Source organism: Cupressus sempervirens, chromosome 10, assembly GCF_028749045.1.
Source record: "Cupressus sempervirens isolate cs-2001-9-10 chromosome 10, ASM2874904v1, whole genome shotgun sequence".
Classification (NCBI taxonomy): domain Eukaryota; kingdom Viridiplantae; phylum Streptophyta; class Pinopsida; order Cupressales; family Cupressaceae; genus Cupressus; species Cupressus sempervirens.
In genome coordinates, this window is record NC_143127.1 from 293,246,907 (window position 1) to 293,272,232 (window position 25,326).

At 36.3% G+C, this 25,326-nt stretch overlaps 1 protein-coding gene across 1 annotated transcript; it reads left to right on the forward strand.

Annotated features, from left to right (window-relative positions):
- The first annotated feature begins 638 nt into the window (after window positions 1-638).
- Window positions 639-17,634, forward strand: LOC149533800 (putative glycosyltransferase STELLO2). Its single transcript, XM_089803007.1, has 3 exons — window positions 639-3,069; window positions 16,521-16,647; window positions 16,776-17,634. Exons 1-3 carry the CDS (start codon window positions 1,361-1,363, stop codon window positions 17,250-17,252), a joined length of 2,313 nt encoding a protein of 770 aa, XP_089659133.1. The 5' UTR covers window positions 639-1,360; the 3' UTR covers window positions 17,253-17,634.
- The last annotated feature ends 7,692 nt before the right edge of the window (window positions 17,635-25,326 follow it).

Genomic DNA, 25,326 nt, shown 5'->3' on the forward strand with positions numbered 1-25,326 from the left:
CCTCATTTGTACTATAGTAAGAAAAAAATCTTCTTATTTCTTGGAAATGTAAAACTATTATAATCTATCATATGTAACGAGTTGGTCCAAACAATTTAAGCACTTTATTCACACCTCATTGAATAGTACAAGAAAAACAACACTTCATAGAAAGAAAAAACCTCAACCAAACTCTACAAAAACCTCATCTTAAGATTGCTTTGTATAATGGCCACTTTAGAGATATATTATGGTAAGGTTTATCCACGAACACCACCCTCCAGGCCTACTATGATTCAAAAAGAAATAATAATAAAAATTCCCTTTGTAGAAATGAGATTAGGTAACTATTATATCTTAAATGCAATCGTAGATGTTAACTCAAAAAATTATATGCAAAAAACCTCAAAGATAAATGGACACCAAAACTATGATCAAATTAAAAATAAAATATTAAAGGAAAAAAATAATTCATAAAATAGAAATAAAAATAAAATTCAATAAGTAAATTGCATTTTCCCCTCCTCAAATCTACCCAAATCATTTAACGACGAGTTAAAACGACAAAGCAAAACAATTCAAAGAATCATTTGAAGCAAGCTGTTGGTGAAAGCCTTGAATAATCCGCATAAATGTACTGGCGTTCAATAATTAAGCACAAATGTACATAGATTCTGGGGTGATTGTATTCGAAGTTTCAAAACCGCTGAACTGGCAATGCCATGTATATACATTCATAGAAAAGGCATATACAATGTGTATCCATCACGTGCTCGCCTGCATTTTAAATTTTTGCAAAATCCAACATTTATTGGAAACAATCCTTGTGCGTTACAGACCTTGTTGACTGTCGGTAGAGATCCAAATAACTCAACAGATTTCCGTCAATTGACTGACAAAAGCTACAACTCACCAAACTACTGTAGTAGTAGGTGTGGCTTCCATTAAAGCCCTCGGCGACCCAACTCATCTGACGACATCATTCTGTCACCCGACAGGAAAATTGAAGCGGAGCGAGACAGATTTTTATGTCCGAAGGTCAAATATTCCGTCCATTAACGCGAACGGGAAGCCCTTGAAGTCGTGGAGAGTGATTGAAACGCGAATGTCAATAGACAACCACATGAACTGCAAGTTTACATCTTCAGAAAAGAGTAAATTAGTTGGTCACACACTTTTCTTCTTCTTCTGACGCTTGCTTTAATTGATTTCTCTGTGTGAGCCCACCAAAAGAATTCCTTATTTAAAAACCCATGTAAGCAGCTCTCGAATCCCTTCAATGTTTCTAAGGCTCAAAAAAATCCGGCCAAAAATCCTTAAAAAACCCCATAAACCGGATCCATAAGCTGAAAAGTATCGGTAAAAGCCTTCATATATCACAATGCAGGTTCAGGATCGAGCTGCTGCAAAGCCGTCCAAGCCCAGAATTGCCTCTTACGCAGCGGACGCCCCTTCGGAGTCCATTTATGATGAATATCATAGCCAGAAGCCTCGCTTTTGGGACTGGTTCTCGAACAATCTGCCCAAAATAATTATCGTGGGGTTTATATTCATAAGTGCCTTGATACTCATCATTCTCCGCAATGGCGGTGACACGGCCGCATTGCTGTGCTTCGAATCTGTTGCAAAAGAAATGGAAACAATTGCCTATCCAGAGGTTCACTTCAAAGACATTCAAGTTATCAGAGACAGCAGCAGATACAGCATCATTAAAGCAGAGAAATGGATTGTTGTTGCCGTAACGGGTCACCCAACGGAGGAAGTCCGTCAATTGACCAAGATCAAGGGCTGGCGGGTCGTGGCCGTGGGAGATTCAGAGACGCCATCGGACTGGAATGTCAAGGGTACAATTTTTCTGTCTGTAGAGCAACAGTCTGCCCTGGGCTATCGGATCCTCAATCATGTTCCTTATAATTCGTACGTAAGAAAGAGTGTCGGGTATTTGTTTGCCATTCAGCACGGGGCCAAGAAAATATATGATGCAGATGAGCGTGGGTCTGTAATCAACGGGAATTTGAGTACCCATTTCGACGTACAGTTGATAGGCGAAGAGGCCCGGAGGGAGCCCATGCTGCAGTATGTGAATAAGCATAGCCGAAATAATAGAAGTATTGTAAACCCTTATATTCATTTTGGTCAGAGATCTGTCTGGCCTCGGGGGTTGCCTTTAGAGGATGTGGGTGACGTTAATCCCGAGGATTACTATGGAGAGGTTTATAGTGGAAAACAATTTATTCAGCAGGGAATTGCCAATGGGCTTCCCGATGTGGATTCGGTGTTCTACTATACTAGAAAGTCTGGAATTGAGGCATTTGATATCAGGTTTGATTCACATGCTCCATCAGTTTCCCTGCCACAGGGTATCATGGCCCCTGTGAATTCGTTCAATACTTTAATTCATAGCCCTGCGTTTTGGGGACTCATGCTTCCTGTTTCTGTCAGCACTATGGCCTCTGATATACTCAGGGGCTACTGGGCACAGAGGATTTTATGGGAGATTGGTGGTTATGTTGCCTTTTATCCTCCTACTGCTCACAGAATTGATCGAACTCAGTCATATCCTTTTTCAGACGAGAAGGACCTCCATGTTAATGTAGGTCGTTTGATTAAGTTTCTTATATCCTGGAGGTCTACCAAACCGACCCTGTTTGAGAAGATTTTGCATTTGAGCCATTCCATGGCTGTGGAGGGCTTCTGGACTTCACAAGATGTGACTTTCACTGCTGCTTGGCTTCAGGATCTGCTGGCTGTGGGTTACCTTCAGCCGAGATTGTTGTCATTAGAGCTGGGTAGGCAAAGTGCTGTAGTGTTCCATGGAGATCACAAAGAGTTTGTGCCTCTGAAACTTCCGTCGGTGCATCTTGGTGTTGAGGAAGCAGGTGCAGTGAATTTTGAGATTGGAAACCTGATCAGGTGGAGGAAGTTTTATGGGAATATAGTGCTTATCATGTACTGCAGTGGACCTGTGAATCATACTGTTCTAGGGTGGAGAATGCTGTATGGTCGCATATTCAAGAGTGTGGTGGTTGTATCGGAGAAGAGTAATCTAGATCTTGGAGTTGAGTATGCTGAGTGGTGGCAAGTTTACAAGTAAGTTTCATGGTTTGCACCAGTTTTTGTATTTTGTCAATTTATTTTATTTTATACGGAATCTCGATCTGCTTTAGGATCTTGTGGAAAAATATATGATAGATCGAAACTATGGATCTTTGTTTGATCATCTGTAAACTGATGCCTACTACAAGAACTGATTATGTGATGCAACCATCACAATGTGCGCAAATGACAATTTTGTATCTTTCATGGTTTTGTGATTTCTATGCCTCGAGAATTTAATAATTTTAGGGTTTTACTCCTGCATTTGCTACTTATTATATTTTTCTTTTGAGTTGTATTTATAAATCAATTCTTTACAATGTTTTGACAATGGGCCTAATGTTTAAAATCATATTGTCTTTATTGATTCGTTTTTCTCAGAATAAGATCTTGTGAGTCCATGCCACATTTATGTTTTACTTGTATCTTGTTTCTGAATTGGTATAACTACATATTTAAAAGATAGCACAAGTAACAAAGTTGTGTGGCTCTTTTGCAAAATGCTAGAACAATCCCTTGCAATTTTGTGACTGAACTTCATATATTAATAGTGCCTTTTACATTGCTGTACCAGCTCCTGAAAATTATAGAATAGTTTTAGCTGGTTCTTTAGCATGATAGAGTCCTATTCAAGCAGTAAGGAACATACGCTACTTGCATTTGATTTTGCAAAATGTTATTTCTGACCACCTGAATAGGGAAACCATTTGATCATCATGGGACGTCCCATAGAACAAAACCTTATGCTAGTTGTACTTGGTTTTCTTGACTCCACTCTTAAGTAAAGTAACTCACTTTGTAGTAAGTAGATGATAAGAACAGCTGTCACAAGGTTCACTTTCCTACTTAGTTTTTTTGTATCCTTATTTACTAGCAAATACATTGAATACTGCTTCTGGATTGAACAGTGTCTGCAATTTTTTTTTATACCATCCTTTTTTCTCTCTTCCTCTTGATGATGGATCACAGAGTGTAATCTGAAAAGTTACTATCATATGTTGCAAATAATTCAGAAGCATTATTCAATATAAGCACGAGCTTTAGAAATCTAATGAAATTAAGCAAATGCATTGGTATACTCTTTTGCCTTGACTCCTCGATCGGCTTAGTATATAATAAGGTAATGTGCAAAATAATTTAAATAATCCTTGGGCGATGTTGCGTTAGGGGGTATCAGTAACAACAGTGTGCATCTAGTTTGGAGTCATAGACTGCAGCCAAGGATAACTCATGTAGCTAATGTTGTGCCCCTGCTCAATTGATATTGCCCCTAAACTCATCACTTTACTTGCCATTAAACTGAATATTAAATATAAAATAATTGTATAAACTGAAGTATAATGGATTTAACCCTTGGTCACTAGGAAATGGGGGTGGAGAAAAGATGGTTATGCCTTTTTTTTGGTATGAAGACCCCATACAGCTGATTCTTGATTATTCTTATTTTAATGTCCCTTCTCGGGATCTTCCCCATTTTTTCTCGAAAATAACAATTTTAACTTAAGTTGGAGTATGCAATTCATTTATAAAGATAACTTCTATAAAATATTATTAATTGTGATGCATATATGCGATAATTCTGGTTTAGATATTACATTAATATGAATTAATAATCATTAATAAGTAAGAATATATGATAACATCTACTCAAACGAGTATTATAATTAAATATCAACAAGTTTTCAAGGTAACATATAAATTCATATGAGCATCATGCATCTCTAAACCAAAGTGTCTCAATAGCATTAATAATTTTTCTAAGGGAAATTTCTACTGTAATCATATCAAGAATTTGTCAGAAATGTTTTCTAAACATAAATCTCAAGGATGGTTGTCTTTGTATTGTGAGAACATGGGTGAATTCTCTGTTCATCCATCTGTGTGGCGTACTTGATAAGACCCTCTGGCCCGGGAACACTCATACACTTCCTGGCCCATGAATATGGTATGATCTTCGGTCCATTCCATGCCTCAGCCCACCTTGGAGGCTGACTGTCCTCCTTAATCAATCCTTGGAACACTTATTTGCCTCACAGCCCATGAGCATGACAGGATTTTTGTTCAGTCCATGTTGGGTTAGTGTACATGAGATCTCATGAACTTGGAAGGCTAGCAGTCCTTATTTACAATCCATTTCTAGTAAATTCAAAACTAATGTCATGTAGAAATTTGCTGTATGATTCTGCTATTAGATACCCTTAAAAGGAAATGCAATTAAATTCCTCACAATGAGCAATCACTTAATTCCCTCAAGGTACATATGCATCTATTCAATGGTAATCTAATATTATTCCTAAACTTTCTCACAAAATTACTATTGCTGAAGGCTATATTTGTTTCTGCTTTTTATGACTCAATTTCCTTTTGACTTTCCAATTTGCCCCTTGATGTTCAGATTTCCTATTCTTGAAGGGTCACACCTTTTCTGTATCTCTTTGGAAAGAGTCATACTTCTTCATAATAAAGTGCTGCCTTGGCTCTTTATTTCTTATTAATTATTGCCGAATTATATTCCGTCTTAGTCAGCCCTTTACAATAAATTCTTTTAAGTAATTGTTGATAATTTTTTCTACTCTGGTTGGCCTGTATCTTGAATTGCTATTGCATTCTCATGCCTAATAAACTATTTAATGTTGTATTAATGGTCATTTAGGCATATTTAGTTTATTAGTTAGTTTTTAGATAACATAGAAAGTTTCTTGTTGGCTTTTTAGAAAGTTTCTATTTTGTTCTCAGTCATTATCTACATAAGGAGACTGTCTTCATTTGTAATCTCTCTTCTTGAATAATGAAATATTGTAACATGCCATCAAAGTGTGCTGATGGACTTCTTTAAGATTTGGGGAATTTTTTAAAAGAATAATTCGTAGCCTTTTTGTTGTGGAATTTAATAAATTTATTCCAGAAAATTTTCACTGTTTTTTTAATGAAAAAATGACTGTCCAAATTCATTGGTGGATTCGAAGACTTTTTGTTGAAAATCCCGAGCCTAGTTGAGGGTTTTGGTCACGAGATTTCCTAGTCTGAGCAAAAGTTTGTGAATCTTGTGGGTTTTCTGAATTTTCCCCCAAAAGATGATGATGGTGGGTTTTCCGATTTTGTCCATAAAAGATCATGATGGTGGGTTTTGGGTTTTCTGAACTTTTTCCATAAAAGATCATGATGGTTGGTTTTCTGATTTTTTTCTATAAAAATCATGGCAGTGGGTTTTCTAATTTTTTTCCCATAAAAATCATGGCGGTGAGTTTTTGATTCCCTTTTCCACAAAAAATCATGGTGATGGGTTTTCTAATTTTTGTCCTTCAAAAATAAGTGAATGGATTTTTAATAATTTTTTCCTTAAAACAATTCTAGATGGCATTTTCATTATTTTTTCCTTCAAAATTTTGGGAGGGTTTTATAATTTTTGACCATGAAAAAATTGTTGTAGATTTTGTTCAAATTCTTGCCCCAAAAATCGTTTTGTAAAAGGGTTTTACTGTTTTTCCTCAAAAGTGAAGTTTTGTATTTTGATATGTATCTTGGATCTTGTTTTGGGTTTTGATCAATTTTTCTCCTAAAAAATTGTGTTTTTATTTTATTTTATCCTTAAATCATTTTTTGGGTGTTGCATAATTTTGCTCTAAAAAATCATGGATTCTTGATTGAAGGGCTTTTTGCCATTTTCCCCCAAAAAACTATGCTTTGAAAACTTTAATTTCAAGGTTTGGTGATTTTGCGCAAAAATTGTGGTTTTTTGCATTGCTTTAGATCACATCTAGAGTCACTAGGGTAACAATATGGTTTGGGGCTATTTTTCACAAAAAATATGATTTTTTATAGTTGTTTTGTATGGCACCTTTAGTTGCGAGGGCAACAATTTGCACACAAGGGTTTGTTGATTTTTCCACAAAATTGTGATTTTTGGTTTCAACATCTAAGCTCAAAGGGATCACTTTATTACCCAACATTAGGTTGGGTGAATTCTTGGTTGCTAACATTTCGCAAATCTAGGGAGGGTCTCAGCAGCAACAAATGGTTTTGATGAGAAGGGGGAAGCCTTATTTGTATTTATGACTAATAGACATTATGTCTTCTCTAGGTTAGTTGATAAAACAACCATTAAAGTAGGGTAGTAAAGTATTTAATCTTATATTAAAGTATTTGCCATTTTCCCCCAAAAAACTATGCTTTGAAAACTTTAATTTCAAGGTTTGGTGATTTTGCGCAAAAATTGTGGTTTTTTGCATTGCTTTAGATCACATCTAGAGTCACTAGGGTAACAATATGGTTTGGGGCTATTTTTCACAAAAAATATGATTTTTTATAGTTGTTTTGTATGGCACCTTTAGTTGCGAGGGCAACAATTTGCACACAAGGGTTTGTTGATTTTTCCACAAAATTGTGATTTTTGGTTTCAACATCTAAGCTCAAAGGGATCACTTTATTACCCAACATTAGGTTGGGTGAATTCTTGGTTGCTAACATTTCGCAAATCTAGGGAGGGTCTCAGCAGCAACAAATGGTTTTGATGAGAAGGGGGAAGCCTTATTTGTATTTATGACTAATAGACATTATGTCTTCTCTAGGTTAGTTGATAAAACAACCATTAAAGTAGGGTAGTAAAGTATTTAATCTTATATTAATTGTCATTTAGGCATATTTAGTTTATTAGTTAAGTTTTTAGATAACATAGAAACTTTCTTGTTAGCCTTTTAGAAAGTTGTTTTTTTTTTGGTTCAATAAGAGGCCGGAGCCAAGATTAATTATTATTATTATGTGTTGTGATTACCTATTATTACTATTTATTAAGTTCAACTAAACTCGAATCCAAGACCTCGCAAATAAGAGGCTCACAATTTACTGTTGTGTTGTAGGCTCTTGCCTTAGAAAGTTTCTATTTCATTCACAATTATTCTCTATATATGGAGACTACCTCTCCATTTGTAATCACTCATTTATGAATAATGAAATGTTGTAACAATACCTTGGTTGGCCCTTACATTGAATTGGTATCTATATAATGAATTCTTTTTACTAATTCTTGATAATCTTTTTTGGCTTGGACGGCCCTTATTTTGAATCCTATTGTTGGCCCTTTTATAATTCTATTGAATTATTATTCTACCCTTGGTCTTCTCAACTTGTCTATCTATTTCTTATGATTAAGGACTTAGATATGTAGTTATGAAGGCTGCCAGTCCTAGTTTGGCAAGGTTGTGACTCTTCGACCTTTCTAGGATTGCTTGTCCTCAAGCAATTCAAATTAGATGGACTAAGGAGGGAGTGTTTGAGATGATCCTCAATAGGGAATGGCTTGGCCTTTGCAACTTCTAACTTTTTTTAATGAAAATATATCACATGATTCATTTCTGCTGCACTACTTTGATATCACCTCAAGTTGCAAATCGAACTAGGGTTGCCTGTCATACATCAAGAGGAAGAACATAGGGCATTTCACAAAATCGTGTAAACTCAAAAATCAATTCTCCCCGTTGCATCTACAAGAAATCTGTTGCAATTATTTTTGAGGTAAGGTAGGAAGTGGAACTTTCCCATATATTAATACGAGGATTGGAATCATTACACAAATTTATGAGCTTAAATGGGCGGCTCTCTATCAATGCTCATCTTGATGATTGCCTTAGTTTCAATCTAGAAGTTAATGTTTGAGCTTGTCACTTGTTATACGACGATCCCCATTTGTATTATCTTCATGTTTTTGAGACTACGGCTTCAGGAGTTTATGTTGCATGTGTTCTAATTGCAAATGAATGTTTTAATTACAATATTTTCTTGAAGGACTTAGTTCTGATCCTACCCAATCCCCAAATGAGGTCTGAAAACACCTAAAGTTGTGGGATCCATGCATTGGACTAAGGGATCGTTAAGGGAATATTCATTGGAACCTATCCAATTCTGTGATAGTAGTTTGCAGTTTGGATGGTTTTGTCCTTTGTTGTCATTTTTGCATGGCAATTTTTTGTGGGGCCACCAACTTGGATAATCCTTAGCAGTTTCTGGAGTGAGTTGTTTTTAATGCCCTTAGCTTCAATGGTTGCTCGTCCATCTCTTTAGTTTAAAAAATATTCGTTTCATGTCCATTTCCTTGTGGGGCCCCCTTGACTTTATTTTTCTTGAGTGGCCTTTTAAGCCTGCACAACATTGACTATATTTTTCTTGAGTGACCTTTTAAGCCTGCTCAGCATATAGTCAAATGAGTGCCTTCAATCAGAGACACATTAAACCTAATTTTACAAAAAATCTGCACCTTAGTTTTGAAACATTGATATGTTGAAGAATCTAGGGATCCATTTGGGTGGCAATGTCCAGTCTAAAACGAGATTAGGTTGGTACATACAGAGAACCATGACTCTTTTAATCCTTGAGTACATTGTAATCTTGTTGCATGACATGTTACCTTCATATGCTTTCAAAAGTTGTTTAAAACTTAAGAGCGTAGGTGAGCTTCGATTTTTTTGATGAAGTAACTATTAAACTTGTTTTTGCATTTTTTTGATGTACTTTCTTAAAGTGCATTTTCATCCTTTGCAAACCACACAATTCTTATTTTGAATATGTTTCAGATCTGTGATAATAAATTCCAACAGCCCAAAAATCAGGTTTTGAATTCTCCTCCTTTGTCTACACACAGACTGCTCCAATTGACATGAGATTAATGTTTGGTCTATCTGAACCTTCTTCAGTGAACGGAGACCCTTATTGATCCAAAATTATCTAAAAAGACTGCTTTGAGAGGGAAATCAAATGCTATAATATCAACCTAGAGCTTGATGTTATGCTTAAACTGACCCCTTCATTGGCTGCCCTATCAGCCACTGTTCCCTGCTCTCTTAATATGAGAAACTTTGAGCCTGTCAAAAATACTTTCCATTGAATTTTCTCATCCAAATTATATAAATCTCAACAGCCTAAAAGTCAGGCCTTAAAATTCTCCTCCTCAGTTTACTCAGACTGCTCCAATCGGCATGAGATTAATGTGTGGTCTATCTGAACCATTCTTCTGTGAATGGAGACCCTTATTGGGGCAGAATTATCTTTATAATTGTTTAGATTTTCTGCCATCAAAGACTGCTTTGAGAGGGAAATCAGACACTATAATATCAATCCAGAGCTTGATTTTATGCTTAAAATGGTCCCCTAATTGGCTGTCCTATCAGCCACTGAATTCACTGATCACTTAATATGTTAAATTTTGAGCCTGTCAAAAATACTTTCCATTGAATTTTCTTAGTCAAATTACAAAGGATTTAGGAATTTCCTTGAATCTTGATCACCATATCTATAATTACCTTGTAATCACCGTCAACTTCCACTTTTCCTTAACCCTTATTGATAACTTTGTTAAGGTGAAAACTTCTGCCCTGTAGTTGTTGTCTCGGCCAAAATAATAATTGATTGCGTCCAGTCACACTAAAATCACATCCTCTGCCGCCAACTCCTGGATAATATTTTGCTGCAAGTTCTAAGTTCACAAAGTTATCCGAAGGAGGAGATCAACACAAAATATCAACCATGGGCTTACCTTCCAAAGTAATAATGTCATGTAAACCTTCTCATTCTGTTTCAACAATCAAAAATGCTAATAAGGTTTTCCTCTTCCACATTGTCCAATTCTCCCATCAAAATATGGTTCCAAATTCTGCAATGAGTTCATTTGTCCTGTCAATTCTATGGAAAAAATCCTATCCTTCTATTAGAATATTGTAATATTTCTCTAATGGTCATCTTTGGTAGTCTTTAGTTTATTAGGGAGTTTCTATTTTCGCCTTTAATTCACAATTGTTTCTTTTAGAAACATCGTCTCTGTAAATGTGTATAAGGAGCTTTCATCTCCTTTGTTTAATACAACTGCAACAAAATTGATTTACTATAACACGGTATCAGAGCAGGTCGATGAGATTTCATAAAAATTGACAAATGTTTCAAGAAAAAATTGAGCCTGTTTTGATGCAGAATTTTTTTCCAGAAAGTTTTTATTTCAATTTTTTAAAATAAAAAATGGTAGATATTTTTATGAAAGTGTCTTTGAAGATTTTTGCTGAAAATTGCAAGCCTGATTGAGGATTTTGATTGTGTAATTCCCTTGTTTGGGCAAAAGTCTTTCTTTTGAAGGGTACTTGCATATCTTTTGCATGTACTTGCATGTGATGTTCTATCATGCGATGTCTCGTGTTTTGTGACATGAAGATTTTTCTGATGGATTTTCTTAAATTTTGCTCTTTTATCTGATGGGTTTTCATTAATTTTTTCCTCCAATAATTTCTAATTCTATAATTCGCAAAGTTGCATGGGAATCCTTTGTGGGTTTATAATTTTTTCCTAAAAAATAATATGCTGGGTTTTACCTTTTTCCACCTCAAAAATTGTTTCTGGCTTTTCCAAATTTTCTCCCAAAACAATTGTGGCTTTTTGCAATTTGTTTTGGAGTATTGTGCTCATCTGCAAAGTTTGGAGGGTTTGTCGATTTTTCCTCAAAATTGTGCTAGCTGTTCTCAGTGGCTGTTTCTATCTCTACGAAAGAGCAGCTCCATTATCCAACATCAGGTTGGATGTTTTGTGTTGATTTTTAGTCAGTTGTTCTGCTGATTCTGGGAGGGTTAGTGGTAGACTCGTCTCAGTGGCAGGCTCGTGGCACTTTTTGCAAAGCTCTCTGAAGGTGGCACCCTTCTTTGTTTGTTTCTGAACAAATTTTGGCTTCTTGGTTGTTAACATTTTCCAGATCCAGGGAGGGTCTCAACAAAGTAGCAGATTGTTCTAAATAATTTGTGACCAAAAGACAGCAGTTAGACTATGACCATTAAGGGAAGGTTTTAGAATATTATAATGTTTCTTTAATGGCCATCTTAGTTAGTATTTCGTTTATTAGGTAGTTTCTATTTCCATCTTTAGTTTACGACAGTTTCTGTTAGAAACATCATTTTTATTAATATATGTAAGGAGCTTTCATCTCCTTCATTTAATACAACTACAACAACATCAATTTACCATAACACCCTTAATACCCTTTGGTTATCTTCAGATATATATTCTAATGAGATAAAAGGGAGAACTTGCAATATTGTTTTAGCCCTTTGCATTTGCATTGTTGCAATTATAGGTCCAGTTACTCAATATAACTGCAAGATTCTCTGGAAGATCTGTTCATCATCCAAGACAAATGAAAAAGAATAGTGAAGAAAAATGAAATTATTGGATTCACTATCTTCTCTACAAAGGAGGCAGTTTGGAGGTCCAAACTTGCCCATTAGCATTTATGTGTCAAATTTGAGCTTTTCTTTATGGGACAGTCAAAGAAATTATGTAGCTTTAGGCGAAACATGACTGGTCTATTTTCTGTGAAACCTTACTCTATTCTGATTAATTTCTCCCATTCTTCTAAAGCTAGCATTTGCTTCATTAACTGTGATTCCATTAGTTTTACTTATGCTACAATTTAAACAATTTGATCTTCTGATGTTAGGAGCTGACCGTTTACTTGGCAGAAATTGTAAATCTTCAGCTACTGTGATCAAAGAAGGGGGAATTGATGGCAAAGGCTTCCAAGAACCCACATTTTTTCATTGATTATATAATGACAAACCTCAGAGACTTAAAATAAAGTTGATTTCCAATATAGCCAATTTTTGAATTCTTAAATCTGAAAAGACTGATTGGGATTGGTGGAACATTGTAATGACCAATGGGATTGTTCACCAAATAAAAGAAAATAATGATTAGGACTGAGATGGTTATGCCAATATGATTTAAAAATGATGGGCCAAACCATTCTAAGCATATACTTATTGTCCCTTCCAAAGCATATTACTCCAAGTCATCTGTTTTGTCGATTTCATTCAAAATATCCAAAATTTGATGAGTTGATAGAATTCTGAACAGGAATTGGAAATCTAAAGCAGTCCCTCTGCCCTTTCAATATTGAAGCAATTTCATTAAATTTTACAACTGGGTAAGTCAAATCTTTCAACTTGAAAAAGATACTCTTTAGGATGTTTAACTTTTGATAGATCCATTTGGGAGCGAATAAAAAGTTAATCATAATCGTGTATTGTCATTGAATAACTTTATTATATGTATTGTGAATAACGTAGTCTGTCAAACGGCAAACAATGTTCAGTCTTTTGACACCACAGAAAAATCTTTAGAAGTTTCATCCTCATTTTTTCCTCTGGGCAATAAGTGAGATAACCTGTGTGCACCACCTTCCTTATATCTATTTGTTGTACTTAATATTGAATCCAGTTTGTCATTTTTGCAGTCTTCAAATTTCTAGCTAAACTCAATCTAAGTGACTTAGACACCAATGAAGAGTTTGACTGGAGAGTGGTACTCTATATATATATATATATATATAGTTAAAGTTATAGTTATTCCTAGAATACTCTAATGAGCCCATAATGTTCTCCAAAAACCTAATTTTGCCAAATGCTTGTATAACTATAAATACAACAGTGTTAAAATACAGGCAACAAGGATATTGTGGCTTTGTCATATATAGACATTGAAGTGTGAGAAAAGTAATGTCATAGTCAAGTTTTAACACAAATATAATGCTAGTGCTAAACAAAGGTTCTTAAACAAAAAAGATTACTTATATCATAGGGACGGCTGATATTTGAGAATTAACAAATCATAAGAATTGATAAGACTAAATGTTGCCATGAGAAGTTTGCTAGTGGAGGTGACACAAGAATAAAATTGTTGCCAAAGATCAAAGCATGACACTAGTGTAAGGATCATTGTTAGATAACAGATGAGCTTCAGGAAGATTATTGTTTACTAGTGAAAATGGAGAAGAATAATGACAGTGAAAATGGAGAAGACTATATACTGGAAGATAAATGCAGCCAAGAGATAAACTTTATTGTTGACAAGACAGCCTATGCTTGTAATCTCTCTTTTGGTTTTTAATTTATAAGTACATATGTTGGCTGGAGGAATACAATATGCATAATGCCATATTAGGGGACTAGTTAGGAGGGTGAAAAAAATACTTGTTTGGAAGGTGGTCACAAGCTAGACTGTGGGGAGAGTCTGAAAGTTAAATCAAAGTGTACAACATATTAGCCATATAAGACCAAAACAGAAGAGAAACCAGAATGAATATTGACAGGTTGATGGCCAGTATGCTTATGAATTCACCAGGTATGTGCATAGATTGATAGAATATTATTCTCGGGGATTCTAATTACACATATCAGCTTAATGTTGCTTGAGGAGTGGATACATGTATGGACCTCAAGCAATTTGCTATATTATTATTAATACAATATAATGCCATTAAATGATGTCAGTTGTTCACAGGTAAACATCAGAAGCATGTGTCAATTATGGCAACATTAGTTAACTGAGTTTCTCTTGTATCCTTTGTATCTAGAATGTAAGAAGCTGCCATGTCTGGGAAATCGATATGTATATAAACTATAGTGAGCTAACATGGAAGGCAAAGAAAGGTTTTCAGCTGGATGACTGAGGACTGAGAACCATGTGAAGGTTAAATGCTGTTTTGCTTGATAAAAACTGGATTGGGGACTTAACTTTTTATAAAGAAAGGTTTTCAGCTGGATGACTGAGGACTAAGAACCATGTGAAGGTTAAATGCTGTTTTGCTTGATAAAAACTGGATTAGGGACTTAACTTTTTATTTAACTTCAATTATTAAATTAACAGCAACTATGAACAGATAAATCTCACAGATATGGTTAAATGAGTCTCTGATTCTTAGCTGATAAATTCAGATGATAAATTATTTCCAAATGTGGGAGAGGTACATGGTTTTTAGCCTTGCATCAGGTTCTTCGTGGATGCCTGCCCTAAGAATTTTTGAGGTGACTTTTTCATAATATAACAATTGTTAGATGACTGGTTATTGGTATGCCTTCTTGAGTAATAGATGGATTGTTGCAAAATATAGGAAATGACCACAAATCCTTAGCCTTGCATCCGTTGACTAATCTTACATCTCCTGGACGTAATCTCATGATGGATTAGCAACAGGTGATAATCTAGCTTAATATGCTTGTTAGGCTAAGTTCTAACAATATGAAGGAGGCGACACACACTCTAGGATTCCTGGCATGCACCCTTCTCAAGTAATTAAATGAAACATTTTTTGAATCTAGGGAGTGAGTGCAGGCCCTTTGCTTTGCATCACTTTTTTTCAGGCATTGGGTTCTTTATGGGCTTTCATTGTGACATGTTCTCTTTTCTTGTGTTTTAAGATGTTATTGTTATTTGTACCTTAGAGAAGAGATTTCTGTGGTGTTTGTCATGTTAGTTTTGATTTCTACTGATATTATAAAATAAAAAATAGGATTTCTCTTGCCTTATGTGTGTTTCTGTGTTATCAGGAGTTTCATGGTGAGTTGTTTTTCTGAATAACATTGTTTCTTGTGATCAACTTTCTGCATGGAATTGACCTAAAAGTAAAATGCTGTCCTGCTTGATAAAGACTGGATTAGGGACTTAATTTTTTATTTAACTTCAATAATTAAATTAACAGTAAGTATGAACAGATAATTTCGCAGATATGGTTAGATGAGTCTCTGATTCTTAGCTGATAAATCCATATGACAAATTATTTGCAAATGTGGGAGAGGTACATGGTTTTTAGCCTTGCATCAGGTTCTTCATGGATGCCTGCCATAAGAATTTTTGTGGTTTCTTTTTCATAATGTAGCAATTGTTAGATGACTGGTTATTGGTATGCCTTCTTGAGTAACAGATGGATTGTTGCAAAATATAGGAAATGACCACAGATCCTTAGCCTTGCGTGAGTTGACTAATCTTACATCTCCTGGACGTGATCTCACAATGGATTAGCGAGAGGTGATAATCTAGTTTAAGATGCTTGTTAGGTTAAGTTCTAACAATATGAAGGAGGCGACACACTCTAGGATTCCTGGCATGCACCCTTTTGAAGTAACTAAATGAAGCATTTTTTTGAAATTAGGGAGTGAGTGCAAGCCCTTTGCTTTGCATTTTTTTCAGGCATTGGGTTCTTTATGAGCTTTCATTGTGACATTCTCTTTTCTTGTGTTTTAAGATGTTATTGCTATTGGTACCTTAGGGAAGAGATTTCTGTGGTGTTTGTCATGTTAGTTTTGATTTCTACTGATATTATAAAAATAAAAATAGGATTTCTCTTGCATTGTGCGTTTCTGTGTTATTGGGAGTTTCATGTCAGTTGTTTTTCTGAATGAAATTGTTTCTTGTTATTGGTTTTTTCAACTTCTCCTCATGGAATTGACCTAAGAGTACCTATTAATATATATTGCTTTTGGAATTCACTTGTTATCATAGTCTTTGAGTTCTACCATATTACTTGGTTCTTCTGGATCCTCGTTGAATTACTAATATGAACTTGGAATAATTTGTGATGTGGATGGTAATACATAGAATTAATGTAGTGGTTAAAAATTTAAGGACAACTTTTGTTTGTGCAGAATCTTCCCTAAGATATTTGAAAGGTACTCAAATGCAGAAGGTTTTATGTTTCTCAAGGATGACACGATACTCAATTACTGGAATCTTGTTCAAGCGGACAAAAGCAAGCTTTGGATTACTCACAAGGTTATTTTTACATTTTTATTCCGCTTTAGCCTAAGAGGATTTTGTACTCTTAGTTTGTGACCTTTCCTTGGTGGCTGTATTGCCAGGTCAATCAATTTTGATCTAGTGTTTTCTGAATTCTCCTCCAGGTTTCAGCATCTTGGGCAAAAGTAAGTTTGGATTCTAATAGCACAGAATGGTATTTCAAAGATGGCGGCCGAGACATTGTAAAGAAGCTTTTGAGTGATTTACCTGTCCACCTGCAGATTAAATACAGAGAGAGCATGGATGAGAAAAGTTTTGTTGTTTGCAGTTCTGAAGTATTTTATGTTCCACACCGTTTTGTTGAAGACTTTGTAGATCTGGTCTCTCTAGTGGGCAATTCAAATCTTCACCATGAAGTTGCAGTGCCTATATTTTTTCTTGCAATGGATACACCTGATATGTTTGATCCTGATGCCCTAAGCAATAGCATTTACCAGAGAGGTGGAAGTTCTGATGCTTTTAGCTATTATTCAGCAGAAGTCCATGCTGTGCACCCTTGGAAGGTGTTTAATGAGTCAGATTTTGTGCGGCTGCTAAAAGCAATGTCTTCTGGTGATCCTCTCCTTTTAGAGGTGCTTTGAAATGATACTGTAGGTGTGCTGCTAGGAACTATTGTTAGAAAACTTTGGCCCAACAAGAAATAAGACTCTGGCAACAAACCCACAGTTCTTTCAATGAAGAGAGAATCCTCTTATCTTGGTGGCTCAACAGGAGCTAGAGTGCACTGTTTCCCTTGATCATAGGACATTTTTTCTTGTTCACGCACAGCATCTCAAAAGAGATTGTCTGTTGTATATTGGGCCCTTAGATTCATCATGGGGCATGTACTTCACCTTGAAAAGGTCCATGGAGCATGGTGCTGATGTTCTGACAAGCTTGTTTGCTCCCCCATATGTATCTACAATTATCTTCTGCCAATGGGCCATTCCTAATGTAATTGGCCCTCGAGGGTTGATTTTTTAATTTGTTTGTGAATATCTTTTTTTAAATAAATATTTGTCATTGGCCTTACATGAAAGGGCAAAAAATACTTGGATAGTATATTGTGACCCACTGTAATTCTATTTGTCATTTCAATGCTCTGCCTAGCTTTATATGTATTTTATTCCAATACATTTTCAAGCCATCTTAAAACAAGCCTTGTCATAGGGTACCTGACACAATCAAGTAGTTGTTTAGCACTTTTCCAACAAGTGACAGAACTCTGCTAAATAGATTTGGTGCTCGAGTTCTATTGCATTTAATTCTGAATCCTCAATTGAGACTACATGGAATTTGTCCGGACATGTAGAAACTTAACAAACCTGGTAGCTAGGTGCAAACTGGAACCAATTGCACCAGTCTGGTCACTTTAAAGTGGCTATGAACTTCAACCACTGAGGTATACTATGTCAAAACATCTTGAGCAAATCAGGTGCGAACATTTAGAGCAACTGCATCTTAATTCTGGAACTTGTCAGATCTTGCATTTTCTAGGGCTTCCCCAGAAAATTAGAGAGACAAGGCTATCATATAGTGGACTTGGGATTGTTTCATTTTCTCAGCACTGGAGTGGAGTAAGTGCTGTTTTGTTTGCAAACAATCAACAAATTTCCAAGGGAAACTGAACATGTAGAGTATTGCATCTTAATTCTGGAACTTGTCAGATCTTGCATTTTCTAGGGTCTGTCTCAGAAAATTAGAGAGACAAGACTAGGATATAGTGGACCTGGGATTTATTCACTTTCTCAACAGTTGACAAATTTCCAAGGGAAACTGATGTATGCAGTTAAAGAGGAAAGCACATTTGATTGTGTTGATTTTGTCTTTAGAGCTAGTAAGGCAGGGAGCATCTAAGATTGCTCTTATAATAGGGTGAAATAGGAACTCTACTTTGGTGATAGTTCCTATATCCACATTACTAACCTTTCAAATTCTCGAGAGCCCTTCTAATTTGAAGTGCATGAGCAAAACCTTAGCGATAACATGTAAATAGCAAGATGTACTTTACGCAAACCAATGACACTAAATGGAAAGTAGAAAACTCTACAATTCATCCACATCCAGGGGAAGGCAAAAGGGAAGGTAATCGTAGCATTGTATATGATTTCAAGTTCTACGCATGACAATTATTGAGAAGAGATGAGTGAGTGTCATGGATAGAGGTTCTAATTTAAGGTAGCATATTCAAGCAAACCAAGCACACATTAGTAGGAAACTGAATGCAACAGTACGCATCAGAAGTTGATTCTTGGAAGAAATTTATGAATAAGATGGTTCAGAATCTAGAGCTTTATATAATCATCTGGTATGATTCATGTAATTTTTTTAGGACAAATGTACACCCCACATTAGTATGCCCTAGCAAAATGTATATGGCATGATTGCACAATAGTTTGGAACTCAGATTTTGTAATTAGTCTTCTCTCTCCTATTGCCCCACCCTTCATTGTAATTGTTATATTTTTTATGGAGTTCTTGGTCGAACTTAAGCATAGCACAATGTGGAAAGATATAAGCCTTGAAACTTCACGACACCACTCCTATAAAACTCTCGAGATCAATATTTAGAGAGAGCATTACTATTGACACACATTTCAAATATTGGTGCAAAGCACTCAAATAAGGATGTATTCAAGGTACCCGAATAATTTGAAGGCTCCAAGTCATATGTGAGACCGGTCATGTTTAACTCTATAGTGTTGAGTTATGATAATAGCTACACTAAATTGTTGTGGTGAGAATTGAATTGTGCAATAGAAAATAAGTGATTGTGAAATTCCAAAGTACTTGCAAAAATAAACGAACAAGAGAGATTTCGGGCTATATAAGATTACTCAACCCTTGGTATGATATTTCATTGTGCATCATACACCATATTTTTTTGTGTGGATGATTGCTACCCTTGTGTAATTTACCATTATGCCATGTTTCTACCTTAGCTTAAAATAAGAAATTCCATGTCACCTATCACACCCTTTCATTTAGTCTTGTCAATCACTTGCTTATAATCTTGACCACATGGCTTGGCTTGGACGATGCAGGATGCGTGTGTGCCACAAAGATGTTCGCATGATGTGCACTCATCCCACAAATCTATATACATGCAATGAAATGCCTGACTCTATAGCCCATTGATGCTCAAATTGGATTTTGGCCAATACAATCATTCCACACTACATCTACATAATTTTCATTTGTGTTCTTGAGGTTGGTATTGCATGGGGAAACTTGTTTGGATTCTCTACGTCATTCTTGCCTTCACTTTCTTGAGATTTTTCTTCATGGTGGGGAAGGGAAGTGTGATATCCTCCCCTGATTTGAACTTTAACTTGCAGAAATTTAACTTAAGGAATATTGTCAAACACTTTGTATGCAAACTCATAAAGCTGATTTTCTCAATAAATTGCTTTCCAATGAGTGGATTTACGAACAACTATGAAGTGACATTAAAATGCATAATACACATCATAACATTTTCACAAACACTTGGCACACATTCAATAGTATATGAAAAATCTGGAAACTCTTTCAATTTGCTAATAAAGGGTGATTTTTAAATGTAGATGTGCACTTATAGCTGCCTTAAAGGCTGCAACAACTATTTAGACTTGTATTCAACAATTATTATGCAAAATATCAAAATTTGACAGAAGAAACCTGAAATTAGTTGCTGTAGTATTTTGCAGATGTAGTCGGCCAGCCCTCCAAACTTCTAATCAGCCGGAAAAACAAGTAAACTTGATACCAACACTGTTTATGCCGTACTGTAGCAAAATACTGTTCATGCCGACTGTAGCAAACTACTGTCCATGCGGCACTATAGCAATAACTAACTTCAGATCTGCACCTCAAACCCTTGTAAATTTCTTTATGCAAATGTCCCAAATGAAACCCAGTGTGTTTCCTAAAGTGAAAACACCTTTGATTCTCTTGACTGTGTCTTCCAACAGCGAAGAGAATGCTAGCAAAGAGGGATTCCGTCCTCCAAGCCCGATAATCAGATATCCAGCAACATAACATTAATCTTCATCCAAGCATACAAAAAAAAGCTCTTCCATTTCTTTTATAGTATTCTCACAAGAGCTCAATCCTTCGTTTTCTCCATGTGGGATAAAACATAACTCCCTTTATGTACCTTATGTCTCCAATGTGTTATAAAAATAAAAGGAACTCTTTTAATTTAAATATTTCCCACAAACTATAGTCTATGCATTAATAAAGTTAAATATTTAAATTTAACTTTATAAAATGGCTTTATCAATGCATAACAAATCTTATCAATGATAAATAAGTTTTCCTGTCGATTTTAAACAATTACCATCAACATACCACTGTGACTGAATGTCCGGCCATGTCCAATATGACTTACTATAAATAGTAAGTATGCCCAAAGTTGCCCCAGAACCCCTCAGAAAGACCTGCAACTGAAACTGTCTAGGACAAATGGCCTCTAAGCCCCTTTAATGTCCTAGTTAGCCCACGGGACTGTGGGGAAATAGGCTAACGACAACATCATGCTATGAATGCTAGAAAGGGGACATTACAGTCCGCCCTTCCCAAAATTGCTTGTCCTCAAGCAATTTCAGCTCTGGATGCTGCAATATCTGCTCATTTTCCCAAGTAGCATCCTCGACAGGTAGTTTCCTCCACTTCACTAGATACTCCCTGATAGTCCTCCTGCGAAGCACCCTCTCCCTGGAGTCAAGTATGGCCTCGATAACCAAGATAAGCTTTCCCTCATCATCAAGAGGTGGCAATACTACTGAAGGCACCACATTGTGACCCAATGCCTTCTTAAGGCGTGACACATGGAACACATTATGCACTTTACTGTCTGCAGGCAACTCTAACTCATAAGCTACTTCGCCCACTCTCCTGATTACTTTGAACGGTCCATAGTAGCGTGGTTTCAATTTCTCTGCTCCACTCTTCTTGAGAGAGGACTGTTTATACGGCTGTAACATGAGGTACACCATATCTCCCACCTCAAAAGACCTCTTACTTTCCTCCTTAGCTGGCTGAACCTCTTTATGAAAAGGTTTCTTGTCCTTATCTTTCTTTGAAGGGAAACTCTTTGCCTGGAATTTAGTTTTTGAAGATGAAGAGGAATCCATGTCACGAGCTTTCTTAATGGCTTCCTGCAAAGTGGGAGGGTTGAGAGCTTTAATCCATCCTTTCAACGGATCAGCTAACCCATCCATAAATAGAACTAGTATCCTCCGTTCAGATACATCTGTTACTAACACTGCAAGTTTCTGAAACTCTGAAATGTATGTTTCCAATGAGCCCCACTGTTTAAGCTGAGCTAACTCCTTGAAATGGAGTTCTGGATCCTTCCTATCAAAACGTTCAATCAGCCTCTCTGTAAACTCCGCATATGAGGTAATGTGTGCATGTCCCATAGTGACCATACCATGATGCCACCACTCATGTGCTAACCCATCCAGATGAATTGCTGCATACTTAATAGCTTCTTCCTCGGGCATAGGGTTCAATTGAAAGTATGTGTCAAGCTTTTGAACCCAAGCTCTTGCTGTAGACTTTCCTGAGCCATCATAATATGGTAACTCAAGTCTCCCTACTTTCTTCCGTAGCTCATAGCTCTGGTTCCTGTCATGTCCACGTGGCATATGTTTCATCCACACATCCATATACTCCCTAAAGGTAATTGCAGCAGTAAAATCTGGCCCTCCGGCTTCCCAATCTCTCCTCAACTGGTCCTGTATATCAGTAATCTGGGGCTCTGGTACGAGCTGCTCTGGAGCTCTAGGAGGAAATGTAGGAATCATGGGTCTTGAACTCACTGTCCTAGCTCGCTGGGGTGCATGACCGAAATTGTTCCCAACTTGTTCATCTCCATTATGTGTCCCATCCTGATCATTTCCATTCTGATTGTTACCATTATGATTATTTCCTCCACCCATGTTAGCATTCAACCCCATTTGACGAGCCATCATCTGCATCATAAGATCCAATCTCTGATTCTGTTCCTGTGCCCTTTGTTCTGCTACTCGCTGACCCTGTACCAAGGTCTCTAATAACTGTAAGAATCTTTCCTCTCCAGGCTCTGGACCGGCATTCTCGCCTCCACCTAATCTTGTATTCCTGTCATCTCGGTCACCCATATTGCTGTCTTGATCAAAGAATACCTCCGCTGTGTCTGTATGACTGGATTCTATACCCCCCTGTACGGATGAACTAGACTATTTGCTTTGCAGGTCTGAACTCCTACTTTGTCTTGCTCTGGTATTGCGGAAATTATAAGGCCCCTGTCGCATGCTCAAACATAAATGCTCTGATTTTAGTGTTTTGATATTTTATCAAACACTTTCCCCTCTATCCGCCAGTTCCAAATTTCCTATAAGACCTCCACAGGATGGCAGGACTTATAGCTCTGATACCACTGTGATATCCTCCCCTGATTTGAACTTTGACTTGCAGAAATTTAACTTAAGGAATATTGTCAAACACTTTGTATGCAAACTCATAAAGCTGATTTCCTCAATAAATTGCTTTCTAATGAGTGGATTTACGAACAACTATGAAGTGACATTAAAATGCATAATACACATCATAACATTTTCACAAACACTTGGCACACATTCAATAGTATATGAAAAATCTGGAAACTCTTTCAATCTGCTAATAAAGGGTGATTTTTAAATGTAGATGTGCACTTACAGCTGCCTTAAAGGCTGCAACAACTATTCAGACTTGTATTCAACAATTATTATGCAAAATATCAAAATTTGACAGAAAAAATCTGGAATTAGTTGCCGTAGTATTTTGCAGATGTAGTCGGCCAGCCCTCCAAACTTCTAATCAGCCGGAAAAACAAGTAAACTTGATACCAACACTGTTCAGACCGTACTGTAGCAAAATACTGTTCATGCCGACTGTAGCAAACTACTGTCCATGCGGCACTATAGCAATAACTAACTTCAGATCTGCACCTCAAACCCTTGTAAATTTCTTTATGCAAACGTCCCAAATGAAACCCAGTGTGTTTCCTGAAGTGAAAACACCCTTGATCCTCCTGACTGTGTCTTCCAACAGCGAAGAGAATGCTAACAAAGAGGGATTCCGTCCTCCAAGCCCAATAATCAGATATCTAGCAACATAACATTAATCTTCATCCAAGCATACAAAAAAAAGCTCTTCCATTTCTTTTATAGTGTTCTCACAAGAGCTCAATCCTTCGTTTTCTCCATGTGGGATAAAACATAACTCCCTTTATGTACCTTATGTCTCCAATGTGTTATAAAAATAAAGGGAACTCTTTTAATTTAAATATTTCCCACAAACTATAGTCTATGCATTAATAAAGTTAAATATTTAAATTTAACTTTATAAAATGGCTTTATCAATGCATAACAAATCTTATCAATGATAAATAAGTTTTCCTGTCGATTTTAAACAATTACCATCGACATACCACTGTGACTGAATGTCCGGCCATGTCCAAGATGACTTACTATAAATAGTAAGTATGGCCAAAGTTGCCCCAGAACCCCTCAGAAAGACCTGCAACTGAAACTGTCTAGGCCAAATGGCCTCTAAGCCCCTTTAATGTCCTAGTTAGCCCACGGGACTGTGGGGAAATAGGCTAACGACAACATCATGCTATGAATGCTAGAAAGGGGACATTACAGTAAGTCACTTATATCATTTTATTTATAGCTTGCTTAACACATCATACTTATTTATCAACATCTTTCAATATTATCATTTGGTGATTTGATCTTTACAATTATCTACCATCGTTTATCTCATGTATATCAGCTGTCATGGAGGCGGAAACACCAAAACAAGAATATGATTGAGGCAGGTCTCTAAAAAACTACCCAACATTTTTCCTTTTTTGCATGTGTTTAGGCACATTGAATGCAGAAACAAAGCAATTCAACAACCTTCATGGTTAGTGAGTTTCTTCTATCTATATCCACCTGTACTATCTCTGTTTTTGTGTTTTAGTGGCCATTTTCATTCTATGTCATTAGCTTAATTTCATTTCAGTTATTATTGTTAGTTCTTCGTTTATTTGTTCCTTTTTGTACTTCGTCTGTACTTGACGAATGTGAATAGCTCATACATCCTATATCAACATTGTTATCCTTGACTCGCATGCGTGTCTGAGGTAGTGAGCTTTCGAAGTTAGGTAGTTAACCGTGGTAGTTTTCTTTTCTAGTTCCAGTATTTAGAATAAATATCAATAGTTAGCCGTTATTGTGGTTTCTTTTTTTGCATCTTAGTTCTTTAAGTCTCTTTATCAATCAAATTGTCTTGATATTTTAGCTTTCCATAGTGCTAGTTGAAGTAGGGATCATTTACCCCTTGAGACTTTGACCAATCTTGAGGTTGGCAGACTTTTCCTTCCCCTCATTTTGGTAAACTTGTCATGAACTAGGGTCCTCTACATCAATTCTCCCCATTTTCAAGTTGTAGCCCATTCATATAGATGGTGATGATAACTCCTATCTCACCACCTTCTCAAAGGGTGCTTGAAATTATTATCACTCAACCCTCTAGGTGGATCGCACATCAAAGAGCCCTTTCTTGCCAATTTTCTAGTGTTGACCAATGGTGTCTCTATTAGAGTTGTCTTGGTTAATTCTACATGTTGGTTTGATCTTACCATTGAGGAGGTCCTTTTCATCAACAACTTAAATCGGG